Source organism: Elephas maximus, chromosome 2, assembly GCF_024166365.1.
Source record: "Elephas maximus indicus isolate mEleMax1 chromosome 2, mEleMax1 primary haplotype, whole genome shotgun sequence".
In the NCBI taxonomy this organism is placed as follows: Eukaryota; Metazoa; Chordata; class Mammalia; order Proboscidea; family Elephantidae; genus Elephas; species Elephas maximus.
This window is the reverse complement of record NC_064820.1, coordinates 38696589-38716942: the sequence shown is the minus strand read 5'-3', so window position 1 is coordinate 38716942 and position 20354 is coordinate 38696589. Positions and strand designations below refer to the sequence as shown.

The 20354-nt window shown below is 40.2% G+C and overlaps 1 protein-coding gene across 2 annotated transcripts in view; it reads right to left on the bottom strand.

Annotated features, from left to right (window-relative positions):
• TARS1 (threonyl-tRNA synthetase 1) overlaps positions 1 to 9214 on the bottom strand; it is a 28773-nt gene extending 19559 nt beyond the window's left edge. The window contains exons 1-3 of one of the 2 annotated variants that reach the window (XM_049861924.1): positions 8825 to 9214; positions 4634 to 4714; positions 1185 to 1375 (exon numbers count right to left, since the gene is read on the bottom strand). In XM_049861924.1, the coding sequence (XP_049717881.1) occupies positions 1185 to 1375; positions 4634 to 4714; positions 8825 to 8881 (329 nt within the window). In that variant the 5' untranslated portion in view covers positions 8882 to 9214. The remainder of the gene's footprint in view (positions 1 to 1184; positions 1376 to 4633; positions 4715 to 8824) is intronic. The other variant, XM_049861933.1, reaches the window with a different exon arrangement.
• Positions 9215 to 20354: the final 11140 nt, after the last annotated feature.

Sequence of the window (20354 nt, the reverse complement as noted above, 5' to 3'; positions counted from 1 at the left end):
CGGAGAAAAGATGGAAGATGCCAAGGATCTCATTTTACTTGGATTCAAAATAAATGCCCATGGAAACAGCATTCAAGAAATCAAACGATGCATTGCATTGGGCAAAAGATCTCTTTAAGTGTTAAAAAGCAAAGATGTCACTTTGAGGACTAAGGTGCGCCTGACCCAAGCCATGATATTTTTAATCATCTCATATTTATGGGAAAGCTGGATAATGAATAAGGAAGACCAAAGAAGAACTGATGCCCTTGAATTATGGTGTTGGCAAAGAATATTGAATATACCATGGACTACCAGAAGAATGAACAAGTCTGCCTTGGAAGAAGTACGGCCAGAATGCTTCTTGGAAGCAAGGATGGAGAAACTTCACCTCATATACTTTGGACCAGTTATCAGGGGAGATCAGTCCCTAGAGAACGACATCACGCTTGGTAAGGTAGGGGGTCACTGAAAAAGAGGAAGACCCTGGACAAGATGGACTGACAACAGTGGCTACAACAATGGACTCAAACATAACAAGAATTGTAAGGATGGTGCAGGACTGGGCAGTGTTTTGTTCTGTTGTACACTAGGTCGCTATGAGTCAGAACTGAACTCGATGGCACCTAACAACAGTATGCATCTAATCCTCAGCTACCTGAAATAGCTTCTTCTCAACCCAGAAGTTTAAAGATTAGGTATGGTCCTTGTTTGGATTTATAAAAATAGTGCATTCTTTCTGGTGTCATATATTAGTTTCTTAACTTTCCCATGTGAGATGATCTACCTTTATTTTATCATCAATACCAAGACATTTAAGTCAAAATATTTGGTCTCGGCTACTAACCAAAAAATCAGCAGTTCAAATCCACAAGCCGCTCCCTGGAAGACCTATGGGGCAGTCTTACACTGTCCTAGAGTGTCACTCTGAGTCCGAACTGACTAGACAGCAACAACAGAATGCTCAAAGTAGAAGTACTAATAACATAAAATCCCTTATAAGGCTAATGTAGACTCAGAAATTAACTCTGAATCTTGAGTATAAAGCTCCCCATTATTTTGATTTTTAAAAATCCCAAATATTAAATACATTAAAACTTTAAACAGCAACATAAAAAAAAAAAAAATACGTAGATAAAATTTAGCAGGATAACAAAAAAGTTTAATTACAAACTACAGAAGTTCAAGATCAGAGTAGTTTATACCTAATTCCACAAGCAATATGATACGGTGTAGTTTTCCAAGACTCCGCATCAACTTGTTTACCATCAGGTAGAGTGACTTTAAGTGGTTTGCTATCTTTTTCTGCTTTTTCTGCCAGAAGGGAATCGTGTTCCGCTTTTAGTTTATTATACATCTCAAGACGTGTGTTAATATACTCAGGCCAAGGATTTAACTGCAAGACAAAAAATGAGGAAATAAATAATTGGTAAATATTTCCTTTTTAAAGGAAAAATGTAATAAACAGACAATATGAAATCCCTAGGTAACTGATTCATCATGATATATGGACTGCTGAAATCACGAGGTATCACTTTAATCTGGTCCGGAATGAAGGTTAAATGAAGCAATTATATGTCCTTTTATTATAATCTTTAAAAAATTTTTTAAAAACATAAATAACCACATGGGGGAAGGCACCATATGAAGACACACACACAGCAGATTATCTACAAACCCAGGAACCCCATGGATTGCTGGCTACTAGAAGCTGAAACAAAGAAAGAAGGACCTCCCTCTAGAGACGCATCCTGAATTTTGACTTTCAGCCTCCTCAGCTGTAATTTTTTTTTTTTTTTAAAGCCACCCATTTGAGGTATATTTGCTATAGCAGCACCAGATAACTAAGACAAAGTGGAAATAAAAACAACTAACTGGTTTTCCCATTTTGCTTCAATCTTGTTCAGGAAATGGCCTGTGCAGCTGATCAGCCTATACGTCTACTTGCAACTCTGAACTACCAACTGTAAATTTTTTGGCCTTGATGGTTCCCATTCGAGGAAAGTATTTACTGAATTCAAAGAAGTCATGATCACCTTCTTTCTTGGAGTATTCAATTAGCAAGTATAAGAAACCATAGCACAACACTACAGTCTACAGTGGATAAAATTAACCAAAATATTTTATATAAAATGCCCACTCAGGCTCCCAGAAGTTTGACAAAGAAAGAAAAAAGGAGACAACAATCAAAGATCTAACCTCTCTATTGTCAGAGACTCCAGTCTCTAAAACATTTCACAAAGTAGGTAGTCAATCTGTGGTCACAAAATGGTCAAACCAACAACATCTATACCATTTACAATAACATGGGTAATAGTTAAAAATGAAAATGAAAAAAAGATGGTTTAATTTTGCCACAAGTTTCTACCTTCCTATGGATTTAAATCAATCAGCTACAATACTAACTCAAATATATGCTTTACAACTTACTAGATTCTGATTATGCTACCGAAAATTCTGCTTATAATATACATTGACATAGCACGCACAGTCTGAAAGGAGCACAAGCTAGTATTTAATCCTTGGTAACCCGGCTTGAGATAACAGAAAATGAAAATCATTAGGGGTTCATTGTCCACTCAGCTTGGATACCATGGTTTTGGGTGATCATGATTGTCTGCGATGTCAACTTCAGAGGTTAACAACATTGCCCTCAATATTATAGTTAGAAAAAGAGTCACACCATTTTTTAAAAGATATTTATATATTCAGTCTATCTTAACTACCTCTCAGAACAATAAGTTTATCTTGTGAAACAGTCCCTTCATCATTTTTTCCTTATACAAAATTTCCTTCTCATTTCAATCCTATCTTTTCTGAGCCTTCATCTTTTCAAATGGAAGAACCCTAATCTCTTCATACTTTGCTCCCTCAGTAGTCCTTCCCTTTCTTTAGTTATGTAGTTTCTCCTGGGAGCTTTTCGTCACATTACAACAGGGGTCCATAGCCCTCGATGGTGAAGAACCACTGAATTAACTGAAAGCTCAGGCCCTGTCATTCTATAAACATAGTCTGAACCATTCAGTCTAAATGGTTTCCTACCTGGCCCTGCTTCTCTGAAGCATGAGTACACTCCTATCCAACTACATGACTGACTGTTCTGTAGCTTAATGAAGTTTATCTCCATATTCACTTGGCACTGCCCAATCAGAACTTGGTGTCAAACTTAATTTATCAACATTCATTGAGCAGATACCCTGTGCTGGGCTCTGGGAATGCAGAGATGAATAAAAGCCTGCACGCTGCCTGTGGAGGGTAAACAAGACAAGTATACATATGATGGGAGAGGAAGAGGAGGAGGAAAGGTCTTGGACATCTCGCTGTGCAATCTTTCTTCTTGACAGATCATTTAAAACATGTTTAACACCATGTACCACTTAAAATTCTCTATTCCAAAGAGTTCTGTAATTATACCCTTTGTTTCCTGTTTCCAGGCTAATTCTCAAACTGTGACAGAATAGCATTTACTACTAAATTAAAAGTACAAAAATAAATCAGAGAACACTACATTTTTCCACTTACACACTTTAAAAATTCACAGTCAACAATTTCCCCCACAACTGTAGTGGGAATAATGGACAGGAGATTGGGCAAACGTTAAGAGAAATGGTTAGGCAGGGCTCTAAGCAACACTACACTTAATCATCTATACACATGCCCCTAAGTAAATGGCAATGATACAAATTTAGCAAATCTAACATTTATAAAAGGAGCCCTGGTGGCACAGTGGGTAAAGCAATCGACTGCTAACCAAAAGGCCAGTGGTTCAAAACCATCAGTGGCTCCATAGGAGAAAAGATGTGGCAGTCCGCTTCCACAAAGATTTACAGCCCTGGAAACCCTACAGGGTTGCTATGAGTTGAAACTGAGCCAAGAGCAGTGAGAATTTATAAAAATGGCTCCTTAAAGTCAGTTTATTGTACTATATAATATGTACTTCTAAGAAGCCTGTCCCTTTGTGCTTCTGTATGCTGGTCTAAGTTTTCTAAAGAGTCTCCAATAAAACGGCTACAATGACTAAAATAAAAAAGTGAAGCATAGTACTCAGCAGTTCAACTTCAAAAAGAAAGCAGGAAGGACAAGTTTAATTGTCTCCTAAGACAAAACACCAAGGAACCAGGTTGATTCTGGGCTGGTTTCAGAAATGCCCGTTCCATTTACCGTGAGCCTGGGAAACCAAGAGAAAGGATTTTCTTTAGATTTGAGAGGCCTAGAGTGGAAATGTCCTGGTTCAAAACCAAACCTTAGTGGAAGGTACAGATGCAAACAGTGTGGAAGGGATCAAGAAATGGAACTTTCTTTGGGTTCTCTTTTATTTAGAATAAACACCAAGTCTCTACCCCTTAATATCTCATTGAATGAGCTGATCAGAAAGCTAGCATTCAGCCTAGCAACTGAGTAATTACTAGTCCAACCTTTGTTCTCTGATTTTACAACCTCATAATCAGGTCAGTTATTTTCCTTTCTCAATAACGAGTAACTATAAATTTTAATTCCCCTTTCTGGCAATTGTTTCCTAATTCTTTACCCTGATTTGTCTATCTAGTACCATCTTACAGCCCCATGTAAACCATTAGAATCCTTACACGTAGGATAAATGAGACAGTTCCCTACCACTGGTCACTCTTTGATAAGAGAGTCTTAAAACATTTACCTCTGCTCGACCTCCATCCCCAGATCCTTCTTTATTCTTCTTCTTGCCTCCTTCTTTTCGCTTCTCCTCACCAGCACCTACCTAAATAAAAAAAAACAGAAGTTTTATATTTTAATCTAACTCCCAGCATCCTGCTCCCAAAGTTTTGAGTATGTTATTTTAGCATCTGTATCAAAAAAAAAAAAAAAAGTAAAACTCTGATTTTGAAAGGCTAGAAAAATTTCAGGATTACCAAAGATACATTAACAACTTACATCAAAGTCAAGGCCTAAAAGTGCTGAAGGTAGTTATTTGACAATTTCAGTTTCTCAAATTCATTTATTTTGCCTGTTCCCATGATTCTTGGTTCAGGTTTGGTTGAACCATATATTAAATATGTAGCCACAACGATGCATGCAATTTATTCAGTAACAGTATTTTCAGAAACAATACTTAATACAATGTATATCCATCCATTTCACAAATACTACCAAAAGCTTACATGCTCTTAATATTTTGTTAAACCCTGTGGCAGCAACAAACATAAGACCCAATTCCTACCATGTAGAAACTTAACCTCTCCAGGGAAACTAAGGCACAGGTGTATGAGAAACTCCTGGGGGAGAAAAGAACACAGCAGCAGCACTAGGGTCAGAAGTCAGCTAAGCAGGGATGACAGTAAGTGTTACAGAGGGGTGGGCTTTAAAGGATGGATAAGGTTTCAATAGCTGGATTTTGAAAATGGCAAGAAATGTGTTCTAGGTGTACATTAATTTGCTAGAAATGTCTTAAAAAAAGGGAGAGAATGACTAAAGCAGGGTGACTGAAGCAGACAGCTTGTTTTAAGAAAGTAATGCAAGATCATAGTGACTAGGCTCAGATAGCACTAAATCACTGAAAGTTACCGTAAGGAACTTGGGCCTCAGTAAGAAGCAAGTGATGTCACAGAAAGTGTTAAAGCAATAAGTCCTATAGAAAGTAATAGCAGAGTTGATCTACATCAGCGGTTTTCCACCAGGAGCGATTCTGTTCCCCAAAGCGACATTTGGCAATGTCTAGAGACATTTCTGATTGTCACAACTGGCGAGGCCAGGGATGCTGCTAAACATCCTACAATGCACAAGACAGTCCCCCACAACAAAAAATTGTTGTCCAGCTCACAATGTCAAATGTGTTGAGAATGATAAACCCTGGTCTACACTATGGAATACTATGAAGAATTACCTTTTCAGAAATGTATTACTTACTTCACTGTGACTATTCAAAAAAAAAAAAAAAATCCTAAAGCAAATTACACTTCAGAAATATTTTACAATTTAAAAAACACCTCCACCAACAATCACACCTGACTCTCGCAGCAACCCTGTGAAGTGATTCTTACTATTACTCCAATTTACGAATAGGATTAAACTGGAAAAAGTCAGATGATTTTTCTAGGTTCACACAACCCATAAGTGGCAGGAAGAATGTGCACCCAAGTGCTGACAGTGATCAGTACACTCTAAGCAGGGATGTGATCCTCAGCAATGAAGGGGGTTTTGGGGGACTCCGAGTGGTGTGATGGCAACAGGTTTTTTTTTTTTTTTTTTTGAGTGGTACAAATGGTTAACGTGCTCAACTGCTCGAACTTTTGAATGAAAAGTTGGAGTTCAAGCCCATCCTGAGGTGGGCAATCTACACTTCTGAAAAACCAGCCATTGAAAACCTTATAGAGCACAGTTCTACTCTGACACACATGGGGTCGCATGACTTGGAAACGACTTGATGGCAACTGGCTTGGCTTTGGTTTACTGGGGACCTGGAGGGGGGCGTTATTTAGTTTTGTATATGTGTCTTTTCAGTCTTTTTTTTCTCCATGTTGTAACATGCATCAGCACTCCATTTCTTTTTATTGCTAAATAATATTCCACTGTACAGATGTCCCACATTTTATTTATCCATTCATTTGAATACTATAAAACAACTTATTATTTGTATAATTTAAAAAATATATTAAAAAATAAGACTCCTAAATTCATGCTGGGCTAAAACTTTCTCCACCCCAGTATTCTGGATTTAATAAACTTTTAAGTTTCAATTTTATTCAACAGGTGAATAATGAATAATCAAGTAAAGACCTACACACAGAGTCCCTACAAGCCTTCACTATGCAACAGAATTGATCTGATTAGTCAAGTAAGTTGGGTGAGAAGAGGGATAAAAATTAACTGTAGGTTTGTATGTGCAAATTTAAAATGGAAAGAGAATAAAGTAAGTTAATTATTCTGATACAGCATCATTTTTTATTTTGGCCATATGGATATTTGTCAAATGAACAGGAGTAGTGGAGAAGACAGAGAAAATTAACCTAAGAGTTTTCGGTATTGTAAAACGTTCCCATTTTAGAAATGAGAACACTGGCTCAAAGGTATTTACTTTGCCCTTATGTATACAGCTATTAAGCAGTAAACCAGGACATTAAAACCAGTTTCTCTGGAACCCTGAGGCTCATTCTCTATTTACTACAACTGGGAAGGTGGTGGACAACTATTTTCTATTTCCAAACAGAACAAAAATGCATGAGTTTATATGTTATATATTTATATCCGGAAACCCTGGTGGCATAGTGGTTAAGTGCTACGGCTGCTAACCAAAGGGTTGGCAGTTCGAATCCGCCAGGTGCTCCTTGGAAACTCTAAGGGGGGCAGTTCTACTCTGTCCTATAGGGTCGCTATGAGTCGGAATTGACTCAACAGCACTGGGTTTGGTTTTTTTTTTTTATATTTATATTCAAGCAATTTAAAATTTCAAACTGAAAGGACACACAACTTAGACTCACACAGCAGAATATTTATGGACATGGAAGTTGTTGACTATTATCAGATGAAAGCACAAACAAGTTACAAAACAAATATACCTCTTTAAGTGATGGAAAAAAGTCTACAGGTAGCCACCGTACGTCACCTTTAATTTATATAGCTTAAAATGCATATGCATATACGTTTTCCGCATGCAATCCTCTGAATTAGAGGCACCCTCATTTTATTGATGAGGAAATTGTGGCTTTTATGTGATGTGTCCTGTCACGGACTTAAGAACTGAGGCTGCTTTTAGTTCTCAGACTTTATCACTTCTGATGTGAATTATTGCAACAGCCTCCCCCATGTGGCCTTACCTCTTCCTAATGCACCTTCCAACCCTATGCCAAAGTGATCTTTACAAATACGATCCACAAATACCAGTTTCTGCTTAAAATCTTTCATGGGTAAGATACAGTTTCAAATATCCTTAGTTGCCTAAGGTCACCTGGGTGTGCCTTTATCACTGCCCTCCCTACCTTTACCTGGGAAGCCCTGCCCTGCCTGTTTTACCTAGTGAACTCACCTAGTGAACTCCTCCCACGCCCAGTTAGGAGCTCCTTCTGTATAGGGCTGTCTTTGTCTCTCAAACGCCAGATTGTGAGGCCCTCAAGATGAGAGACTAGGCCATATTTGTTCTCCTACCTGCAGTGCCTAGCACAGTGTTGGGCAAAATGAATAATCAACATTTCTTGATCGTAAATGAAAAAAAAAAAATCTGGTGGTGTGAAAGTGACCTGGGAGATGTTTCTATGCAGAGGATGACACCAAAGAGGAAGCTGAAAGGTGAAAAGCTCAGCTGGTGTGAATACGACAAGGCATGTCGCCAGGACGGGGCAGGGGGAAGAGTGGAACCACTGTGGAATCACCAGCTGGAGTCGCCCCGGTCTCCACCACTCAGTTACAGCCACCCAAGCTTGGGCAAGTTCTATCAGCTCTCAGGAGCCCGGTTTCCCCTTCCTTAAACCCAGCAGTAACTCCTCCTTCCTCATTCAGCATCAAAGGAGGCTCTCCCAGCTTGGACTCAGTCAAAAGGCACTAGGTTCATGGACCCCGAGCGCTAGGTTCTGTCTCGGTTTCTAATCAGATGTGTGGATCTGAGCAAGTCACACACTCAAGGGATCAGTTTCATCATCTGCACAAGAGGACAGTCCCGGAGACGAGCTCCAAGGACGCGCCCCGCTCTATGAATGGCCGACTGCTTCTCCAAGAGCGGATCTGACTTGCCCACGACCTCCGCTGTCCCCTCGACCTCCCGGTCCCACACGGCGGGGGCCGCTCCCTTCTCCCCGTCGCCGCCCCGCGAGCACCGGGGACCAGCGTCGGCCCGAAGGAGCGCCCCGGCCCGGCCTCTGAGCCCCCTCGGCCCGCTCACCGGCTTCTCTTCGCCTCCCATCTTCCCGGTACGATCGCTAGCTTTCTCCTCAGACATTGGCGAGCCACGAAGGGAAGACGGAACCCAAACGCGAAGGTCTCAAAGAGATGAGGGCGGAGGCCGGTCAAAGGTGGACCTCGGCGCCCGGGAACACTGCGCTTGCGCCACGTGGCCCTGGATTGGACCAGCTGATGCAACCTGAAGGGGTCCAAGCCCCGCCTCCTAGCCGGCTAGCAGGAAGGAAAGCCAATTGACAACGAGGGAAAACGGACCCTCTCTACCCTAAGCCAATGAAAAAGCTCGTTTGGGGCAGACCCCCCCTTCTAGGAAATGAGGGTGGACTTGGTGAGAAACTGAGGCCCTACTTCTTGCCTTCGCGGGACTGTACCCTTCCCGAGCGGGGAAAGTCCTCAATGCGCGTGCGCTCTCCCCTCCCCCATCCCCGCCGACTGTTTGCTTACTAGTCAAGGGCTTTTCCGGCCACCGTAGCGAAGGGCTCTGGGTAAAACTTCCCAGAAGTCTTCAGCGGTTCTGCGACCTGGATAACGTTCCTGGCGTGGAGACGGGTCCGTGGATTTGAGTTCAGGGTTTCCTGCAGCTTCGAGGCTGCCTGACCTGGCGTTAATTGCCTCTTCTGGGGACAGGTCAGGACCCTCAGCGTATAGCGGTGAACCGAGCCTTCGTCATGGTAATCCAGGCTTTCCAAGACCCGCGCCTTTGTAGTCGGTGAACTAGCATCTTCCTCGGACGTTCCTTAATAGATGTCACTGCCACTTTATGATGCATCGCGGAGCATTTCCCACGAAAATACATGAAGTCTTTTGCTTTAAGAAATAACCGCGCCGACTCCGCGTATTCGCACGCATACGTCTGGATTAGAATGATTCGTCTTCGTTTACTTTGCAAGCCAGTTTAAATACTAATTGAAATCAGAAGCACAATGAGCACTTTTTCAATTTATGTAATCAACTAGTAAGTTTTGTGGAGTTTATTTTCCCAGATTGAGACACTTATTTTTTAATTACTGTTTCCTAGTGTGAGACACTTTTTTTTTAATGGTAAAAATTTACCACCTAAAAAAAATTTACTGTCTCCTAGTTTGAGACATTTTTTTAAAAATAATTTTTGTTGTGCTTTAAGTGAAAGCTTATAAATCAAATCAGTCTCTCACATAAAAACTTATATACACCCTGCTACATACTCCCAGTTACTCTCCCTAATGAGACAGCCCGCTCTCTCCTTCCACTCTCTGTTTTCGTGTCCATCTCACCAGCTTCTGACCCCCTCTACCCTCTCATCTTCCCTCCAGGCAGAAGATGCCAACATAGTCTCAAGTGTCCACCTGATGCAAGAAGCTCACTCCTCACCAGCATCCCTACCCAACCCATTGTCCGGTCCAATCCATGTCTGAAGAGTTGGCTTCAGGAATGGCTCCTGTCCTGAGCCAATAGAAGGTCTGGGAGCCAGACCATTAAGTCTGGTCTTTTTATGAGAATTTGGGGTCTGCATCCCACTGCTCTCCTGCTCCCTCAGGGGTTCTCTGTTGTGTTCCCTGTCAGGGCAGTCATTGCTTATAGCCAGGCACCATCTAGTTCTTCTGGTCTCAGGATGATATAGTCTGTGGTTTATGTGGCCCTTTCTGTCTCTTGGGCTCGTAATTACCTTGTGTCCTTGGTGTTCTTCATTCTCCTTTAATCCAGGTGGGTTGAGACCAATTGATGCATCTTAGATGGCTGCTTGGTAGTGTTTAAGATCCCAGACGCCACTTTTCAAAGTGGGATGCAGAATATTTTAATATGCTAATTGACGTAGATGTCCCCTGAAATCATGGTCCACCAAACCCCTGCCCCTGCTACACTGGCCTTCGAAGCATTCAGTTTATTCAGGAAACTTCTTTGCTTTTGGTATAGTCCAGTTGTGCTGACCTCCCTTGTATGTTGTCTTTCCCTTCACCTAAAGTAGTTCTTATCTACCATCTAATTAGTGAATACCCCTCTCCCACCTTCTCTCCCTCCTCTTGTAACCACAAAAGAATGTTTTCTTCTCAGTTTGAATTGTTTCTCAAGTTCTTATAATAGTGGTCTTATATAGTATTTGTCTTATTGCAACTAATTTCACTCAACATAATGCCTTCTAGGTTCCTCCATGTTATGAAATGTTTCACAGATTCCTCACTGTTCTTTATCAGTGTGTAGTATTCCATTGTGTGAATATACCATAATTTATCCATTCATCCGTTGATGGGCACCTTGGTTGTTTCCATCTTTTTGCTGTTGTAAACAGTGCTGCAATAAACATGGGTGTGCGTTTATCTGTTCGTGTAAAGGCTCTTATTTCTCTAGGATTTATTCGGAGGAGTGGGATTACTGGATCGTATGGTAGTTCTATTTCTAGCTGTTTAAGGAAGTGCCAAATCGATTTCCAAAGTGGTTGTACCATTTGACATTCCCACCAGCAGAGTATAAGCGTTCTAATGTCTCTACAGCCTCTCCAACATTTATTACTTTGTGTGTTTTGGATTAATGCCAGCCTTGTTGGCGTGAGATGAAATCTCATTGTAGTTTTGATCTGCATTTCTCTAATGTCTAATATTAGTGAACATATCCTCATGTATCTGTTAGCTACCTGAATGTCTTCTTTAGTGAAGTGTCTATTCATATCTTTTGCCCTTTTTTTAATAGGGTTATTTGTCTTTTTGCAGTTGAGTTTTTGCAGTATCACATAGATTTTAGAGATCAGACGCTGATCGGAAATGTCATAGGTAAAAACTTTTTCCCAGTCTGTAGGTAGCCTTTTTACTCTTTTGGTGAAGTCTTTGGATGAGCATAGGTGTTTAATTTTTAGGAGCTCCCAGTTATCTAGTTTTTCTACATTCGTTATAATGTTTTCTATACTGTTCCTGCCATGTATTAGGGCTCCTAACGTTGTCCCTATTTTTTCTTCCATGATCTTTATCGTTTTAGATTTTATATTTAGGTCGTTGATCCATTTTGAGTTTGTTTTTGTGCATGGAGTGAGGTATGGGTCTTGTTTCATTTTTTTGCAGATGGATATCCAGTTATGTCAGCAGCATTTGTTAAAAAGACTGTCTTTTCCCCATTTAACTGTTTTGGGGCCTTTGTCAAATATCAACTGCTCATATGTGGATGGATTTATGTCTGGATTCTCAATTCTGTCCCATTGGTCTATGTATCTGTTGTTGTACCAGTACCAGGCTGTTTTGACTACTGTGGCGGTATAATAGGTTTTAAAATCAGGTAAAGTAAGGCCTCCCACTTTGTTCTTCTTTTTTAGTAATGCCTTATTTGTCCGGGGCCTCTTTCCCTACCATATGAAGTTGGTGATTTGTTTCTCCATCTCATTGAAGAATGTCATTGGGATTTGGATCGGAATTGCATTAAATGTATAGATCGCTTTTGGTGGAATAGACATTTTTATGATGTTAAGTCTTCCTATCCATGAGCAAGATATGTTTTTCCACTTAATGTCTCTTCTGGTTTCTTGCAGAAGTGTACTGTAGTTTTCTTTGTATAAGTCTTTTACGTCTCTGGTAAGATTTATTCCTAAATATTTTATCTTCTTGGGGGCTACAGTAAATGGCATTGATTTGGCGATTTCCTCTTCGATGTGAGACACTATTTATTTTTTTACTGTACTTTAGATGAAGGTTTACAGAACAAACTAATTTCTCATTAAACAGTACACATACTGTTTTATGACATTGGTTAACAACCCCAGACATTGACGCTCTCCATTCTCAACCTTGGGCTCCTTATTACCAGCTTTCCTGTCCCCTCCTGCCTTCTAGTCCTCTCCCCAGGGCTGGTATGCCCCTCTATTCTCGTTTTGTTTTATGGGCCTGTCCAGTCTTTGGCTGCAGGGTGAGCCTGAGGAGTGACTTTATTACTGGACTGTAAGGGTTTCCGGAGGCCATACTCTAAGGGTTTCCTCAGTCTCTCTGAGACCAGCAAGTCTGGTCTTTCTTTTTGAGTTAGAATTTTGCTCTACATTTTTCTCCAGCTCTGACTAGGACCATCTATTGTGATCCCTGACAGAGCAGTCAGTGGTGGTAGCCGGGCTCCATCTATTTGTACTGGACTCAGACTGGTGGAGGCCATGGTAGATGTGGTCATCAGTTCTTTGGACTAATCTTTCCCTTGTATCTTTAGTTTTCTTCATTCTTTTTTGCTCCCAAAGGGATGAGACCGGTGGAGTATCCTAGATGGCCATTCACAGGCTTTTAAAACCCCAGACGCTACTCACCAATGCAGAATGTAGAACATTTTCTTTATAAACTATATTATGCCAGTTGAGCTACATGTTCCCCAAGACATGTCCCCACAGGCCTCAGCCCAGCAATTCGTCCCTCAGGGAGATTGGATGGAAACACTAATTATTTTTAACAGTAAAGTTTTATCATTAAAAAAAATGCATATATTGTCTGTTAAATGGAGACTCTAGTTTTTTTTTTTTTTCTTTTTCAAATGTTAAAATCGAACTGGGTAGGTGGTATTAAGAGTTACATGATGCTACCAGCAAATATAACACTTAGACTTGCTCGAGTGATGTGGTCAAGAAATGGTTCCCCTCCCTGAGGGGGCTGGGTTGAGGGCTGTGGGAACCATGGTCTCAAGGAATAACAAAGGTACCTAGCACATTTCAAGTCAGTGTGAAGAAGATGGTTTGTTCCATAAACAGTGTTAAGAAAACTAACTGATTGACTTGGCAGCAACAGGTTCATATATATACACACACAGGTATATACATATATACATACATACATATGTATATATAATATACATATGTGTGTATATATGTACACTGTTGTCATTGAGTCAATTCCAACTCATAGTGACCCTATAGGACAGAGTAGAACGGCCCCATAAGATTTTCAAGGAGCAGCTCATAGATTCAAATTGCCGACCTTTTGGTTAGGAGGCGATTTCTTAAGCACTGTGCCACCTGAAAAAATATTAAGCTGAATTCTCTCACACGTTATACCCAAATAAATCTCAAAAGATGGCTGCGTAGCTCTGTGAATATTTTAAAAACCCATTGAATTGTGTACCTTAAATGAGTCAGTTGTATGATATGTGAATTATATCTCAATAAAGTTGTTATACGTCAATAAAAAAAATTCTATAAAGACATGAGGGAAAGATTAGTTCAAAGGACTAATGGACCACATCTACCATGGCCTCCACCAGACTGAGTCCAGTACAAATAGATGGAGCCTGGCTTCCACCTCTGACTGCTCTGACAGGGATCACAATAGAGGGTCCAGGACAGAGGTGGAGAAAAATGTAGAAAAAAATTCCAATGAAAAAGAAAGATCAGACTTGCTGACCTGACAGAGACTGGAGAAACCCTGAGAGTATGGTCCCCGGACACCCTTTCAGCTAAGTAATGAGGCCACCCGTGAGGTTCACCCTTCAGCCAAAGATTGAACAGGCCCAGGGAACGAAACAAGACTAAAGGGGCACACCAGCCCCGGGCCAGGGATTGGAAAGTAGGAGGGAACAGGACAGCTGGTAATAGGGAACCTGGGGTTAAGAAGGGAGAGTGATGACATATCATGGGATTGTTAACCAATGTCATACAACAATGTGTGTACTGTTTGGTAAGAAACTAGTTTGTTCTGTAAGCATTCATCTAAGGTTCAATAAAAAAAAAGCTTACACATGATAAATTTTTAAAAATATGAATTAGAGCAGGATCAAGATTATTATAATAATCTCTTAAACATAATGAAATGCATTTTTTAAAAAAAGGAGTGTAAAGGGCATGTAACAATGGAAGATATTCCTGGAAAGTTCTGCTTTAGTGTTTAGTACATGTTAGAAAAACACTTGGCTACGACATAGCCAGGTAGGTATGAATCAGATTACAGGGGCAGTAGAGATGGGTACCATTTGGTTACAAGAAACAGAGATTGCTTTAGCAATTTTGATAAATGAGGAATTTATTCTGAAACTAAAAGGGAAAACAGTAGTCTCACCTGTGAAGCCAGGTCACAGTGGCTTGCAGGAAAAACTGAGGAGCTGGGCCTTCTGGGAAACTGTAGAGATTGCAGCTTGATGGTTGATCAGCATCCAAGGTCCTCTAGTAACAGGAAGTTGTGGCCTTGAACTCTAGTATTCCACTATTAACATGATTCAGCTACTCTTGTCTCTTGCTCCTTCTCCTATTACCAGCTGTCCTTATGTCCTGGTTCAAATTCCCAAGAAGGAGTACCGGAGTGACTGTCTAATTACCAAAGCATGTCATCAGAAGTCACAGGCAAACCTATGAATGGATTGGTTGTTCCTTAGGTCAGATGTCTCCCTGGTCTTCCTCCAATCCTGATGCCACATTCTTCTTCATATAGTCCGGCTTCTCAGATTATTTGCTCAGCATACAGATTGAGTAAGTATGGTGAAAGGATAGAACCATGACACACATCTCTCCTGATTTTAAACCACGAAGTATCCCCTTATTCTGTGCAAACGACTGCCTCTTGGTCTATGTATGAGTTCTGCATGAGCGCTATTAAGTGTTCTGGAATTCCTGTTCTTCACAATGTTATTCACGATTTGTTATGATCCACACAGTCCAATTTATTGCATAGTCAATGGACCACAGGTAAACATCTTTCTGGTATCCTCTGCTTTCAGCCAGGATCCATCTGACGTCAGCAATGATATCCCTGGTTCCATGTCCTCTTCAGAATCCAGCTTGAATTTCTGGCAGTTCCTTGTCAACATACTGCTGCACCCACTTTTGAATGATTTTCAGCAACATTTTACTTATGTGCGATATTAATGATATTGTTCCATAATTATTGCATTCTGTTGGATCACCTTTCTTTATAATGGGCAAAAATGTGGATCTCTTCCAGTTGGTTGGCCAAGAAGCTGTCTTCCAAGTTTCTTCACATAGACAAGTGAGCACCTCTCGTGCTGCATCAGTTTGTTGAAACATCTCAGTTGGTATTCCATCAATTCCTGGTGCCTTGTTTTTTACCATTCACTTCAGTGAAGCTTGAACTTCTTCAGTATCTTGGGTTCCTGGTCATATGCTGCCTCCTGAAAAGGTTGACTGTCTGTTGGTTCTTTTTGGTACAGTGACTCTGTTTTCCTTCCATCTTTTTTTTTTTAATAATTTTTATTGTGCTTTAAGTGAAAGTTTACAAATCAAGTCAGTCTGTCATATATAAGCTTATATACACCTTACTCCATACTCCCACTTACTCTCCCCCTAATGAGTCAGCCCTCTCCCTCCTTCCAGTCTCTCCATTCGTGACAATTTTGCCAGTTTCTAACCGTCTCTACCTTCCTATCTCCCCTCCAGACAGGAGATGCCAACACAGTCTCAAATGTCCACCTGATACAAGTAGCACACTCTTCATCAGCGTCTCTCTCCTACCCATTGTCCAGTCCCTTCCATGTCTGATGAGTTGTCTTCGGGAATGGTTCCTGTCCTGGGCCAACAGAAGGTTTGGGGACCATGACCGCCAGGATTCATCTAGTCTCAGTCAGACCATTAAGTCTGGTCTTTTTATGAGAATTTGGGGTCTGCATCCCACTGATCTCCTGCTCCCTCAGGGGTTCTCTCTTGTGCTCCCTGACAGGGCAGTCATCGGTTGTGGCCGGGCACCATCTAGTTCTTCTGGTCTCAGGATGATGTAAGTCTCTGGTTCATGTGGCCCTTTCTGTCTCTTGGGCTCGTAGTTATTGTGTGACCTTGGTGTTCTTCATTCTCCTTTGATCCAGGTGGGTTGAGACCAATTGATGCATCTTAGATGGCTGCTTGTTAGCATTTAAGACCCCAGACGCCACATTTCAAAGTGGGATGCAGAATGTTTTCATAATAGAATTATTTTGCCAATTGACTTAGAAGTCCCCTTGAGCCATAGTCCCCAAACCCCCGCCCTTGCTCCGCTGACCTTTGAAGCATTCAGTTTATCCTGGAAACTGCTTTTGGTCCAATCCAGTTGAACTGACCTTCCGTGTATTGAGTATTGTCCTTCCCTTCACCTAAAGTAGTTCTTATCTACTAACTATTCAGTAAATAACCCTCTCCCACCCTCCCTCCTCCCCACCCCCCGTAACCACGAAACTATGTGTTCTTCTCAGTTTATACTATTTCTCAAGATCTTATAATAGTGGTCTTATACAATATTTATTCTTTTGCCTCTGACTAATTTCACTCAGCTTAATGCCTTCCAGGTTGCTCTATGTTATGAAATGTTTCACAGATTCGTCACTGTTCTTTATCAATGAGTAGTATTCCATTGTGTGAATATACCACAGTTTATTTAACCATTCATCCGTTGATGGACACCTTGGTTGCTTCCAGCTTTTTGCTGTTGTAAACAGAGCTGCAGTAAACATGGGTGTGCATATACCTGTTCGTGTAAAGGCTCTTATTTCTCTAGGGTATATTCCTAGGAGTGGGATTTCTGGGTTGTATGGTAGTTCTATTTCTAACGTTTTAAGAAAACGCCAGATAGATTTCCAAAGTGATTGTACCATTTTACATTCCCAGCAGCAGTGTATAAGAGTTCCAATCTCTCTGCAGCCTCTCCAACATTTATTATTTTGTGTTTTTTGGATTAATGCCAGCCTTGTTGGAGTGGGATGGAATCTCATAGTGGTTTTAATTTGCATTTCTCTAATGGCTAATGATCGAGAGCATTTTCTCATGTATCTGTTAGCTGCCTGAATATCTTCTTTAGGAAGTGCGTGTTCATAACCTTTGCCCACTTCTTGATTGGGTTGTTTGTCTTTTTGTGGTTGAGTTTTAACAGAATCATATAGATTTTAGAGATCAGGCGCTGGTCGGAGATGTCATAGCTGAAAATTCTTTCCCAATCTGTAGGTGGTCTTTTTACTCTTTTGGTGAAGTCTTTAGATGAGCATAGGTGTTTGATTTTTCGGAGCTCCCAGTTATCTGGTTTCTCTTCATCATTTTTGGTAATGTTTTGTATTCTGTTTATGCCTTGTATTAGGGCTCCTAACATTGTCCCTATTTTTTCTTCTATGATCTTTATCGTTTTAGTCTTTATGTTTAGGTCTTTGATGCACTTGGAGTTAGTTTTCGTGCATGGTGTGAGGTTTGGGTCCTGTTTCATTTTTTTGCAAGTGGATATCCAGTTATGCCAGCACCATTTGTTAAAAAGACTGTCTTTTCCCCAGTTAACTGACACTGGGCCTTTGTCAAATATCAGCTGCTCATATGTGGATGGATTTATATCTGGGTTCTCAATTCTGTTCCATTGGTCTATGTGTCTGTTGTTGTACCAGTACCAGGCTGTTTTGACTACTGTGGCTGTATAATATGTTCTAAAGTCAGGTAGAGTGAGGCCCCCCACTTTCTTCTTCTTTTTCAGTAATGCTTTACTTATCTGGGGCTTCTTTCCCTTCCATATGAAGTTGGTGATTTGTTTCTCCATCACTTTAAAAAATGTCATTGGAATTTGGATCAGAAGCGCATTGTATGTATAGATGGCTTTTGGTAGAATAGACATTTTTACTATGTTAATTCTTCCTATCCATGAGCAAGGTATGTTTTTCCATTTATGTAGGTCCTTTTTAGTTTCTTGCACTAGTACTTTGTAGTTTTCTTTGTATAGGTCTTTTACATCTTTGGTAAGATTTATTCCCAAGTATTTTATCTTTTTGGGGGCTACTGTGAATGGTATTGATTTGGTGATTTCCTCTTCCATGTTCTCTTTGTTGATGTAGAGGAATCCAAGTGATTTTTGTATGTTTATCTTATAACCTGAGACTCTGCCGAACTCTTCTATTAGTTTCAGTAGTTTTCTGGGGGATTCCTTAGGGTTTTCTGTGTATAAGATCATGTCATCTGCAAATAGAGATAATTTTACTTCCTCCTTGCCAATCCGGATGCCCTTTATTTCTTTATCTAGCCTAATTGCTCTGGGTAGGACCTCTAGCACAATGTTGAATAAGAGCAGTGATAAAGGACATCCTTGTCTGGTTCCCATTCTCAAGGGAAATGCTTTCAGGCTCTCTCCATTTAGAGTGATGTTGGCTGTTGGCTTTGTATAGATGCCCTTTATTATGTTGAGAAATTTTCCTTCAATTCCTATTTTGGTGAGAGTTTTTATCATAAATGGGTGTTGGACTTTGTCAAATGCCTTTTCTGCATCAGTTGATAAGATCATGTGATTTTTGTCTTTTGTTTTATTTATATGCTGGATTACATTAATGGTTTTTCTAATATTAAACCAGCCTTGCATACCTGGTATAAATCCCACTTGGTCGTGGTGGATTATTTTTTGATATGTTGTTGAATTGTATTGGCTAGAATTTTGTTGAGGATTTTTGCATCTATGTTCATGAGGGATATAGGTCTGTAATTTTCTTTTTTTTGTGATGTCTTTTTTTACCTGGTTTTGGTATCAGGGATGTGGTGGCCTCATAGAATGAGTTAGGTAGTATTCCGTCATTTTCTATGCTTTGAAATACCTTTAGTAGTAGTGGCGTTAACTCTTCCCTGAAAGTTTGATAGAACTCTGCAGTAAAGCTGTCCGGCCCGGGCTTTTTTTTTGTTGGGAGTGTTTTGATTACCGTTTCAATCTCTTTTTTTGTTATGGGTCTATTTAGTTGTTCTACTTCTGATTGTGTTAGTTTAGGTAGATAGTGTTTTTCCAGGAATTCATCTATTTCTTCTAGGTTTGCAAATGTGTTAGAGTACAATTTTTCGTAATAATCTGATATGATTCTTTTAATTCCAGATGGGTCTGTTGTGATGTGGCCCATCTCGTTTCTTATTCGGGTTATTTGTTTCCTTTCCTGTATTTCTTTCATCAGTCTGGCCAATGGTTTATCAATTTTGTTAATTTTTTCGAAGAACCAGCTTTTGGCTTTGTTAATTCTTTCAATTGTTTTTCTGTTCTCTAATTCATTTAGTTCAGCTCTAATTTTTATTATTTGCTTTCTTCTGGTGCCTGATGGATTCTTTTGTTGCTCACTTTCTATTTGTTCAAGTTGTAGGGACAGTTCTCTGATTTTGGCTCTTTCTTCTTTTTGTATGTGTGCGTTTATTGATATAAATTGACCTCTGAGCACTGCTTTTGCTGTGTCCCAGAGGTTTTGATAGGAAGTGTTTTCATTCTCATTGCATTCTATGAATTTCCTTATTCCCTCCTTAATGTCTTCTATAACCCAGTCTTTTTTGAGCAGGGTATTGTTCAGTTTCAAAGTATTTGATTTCTCTTCCCAGATTTTTCTGTTATTGATTTCCACTTTTATGGCCTTGTGGTCTGAGAAGATGCTTTGTAATATTCCGATGTTTTGGATTCTGCAAAGGTTTGTTTTATGACCTAATATGTGGTCTATTCTAGAGAACGTTCCATGTGTGCTACAAAAAAAAGTATACTTTGCAGCAGTTGGGTGGAGTGTTCTGTATAAGTCTATGAGGTCAAGTTGGTTGATTGTAGCAATTAGGTCTTCCGTGTCTCTATTGAGCTTCTTACTGGATGTCCTGTCCTTCTCCGAAAGTGGTGTGTTGAAGTCTCCTACTA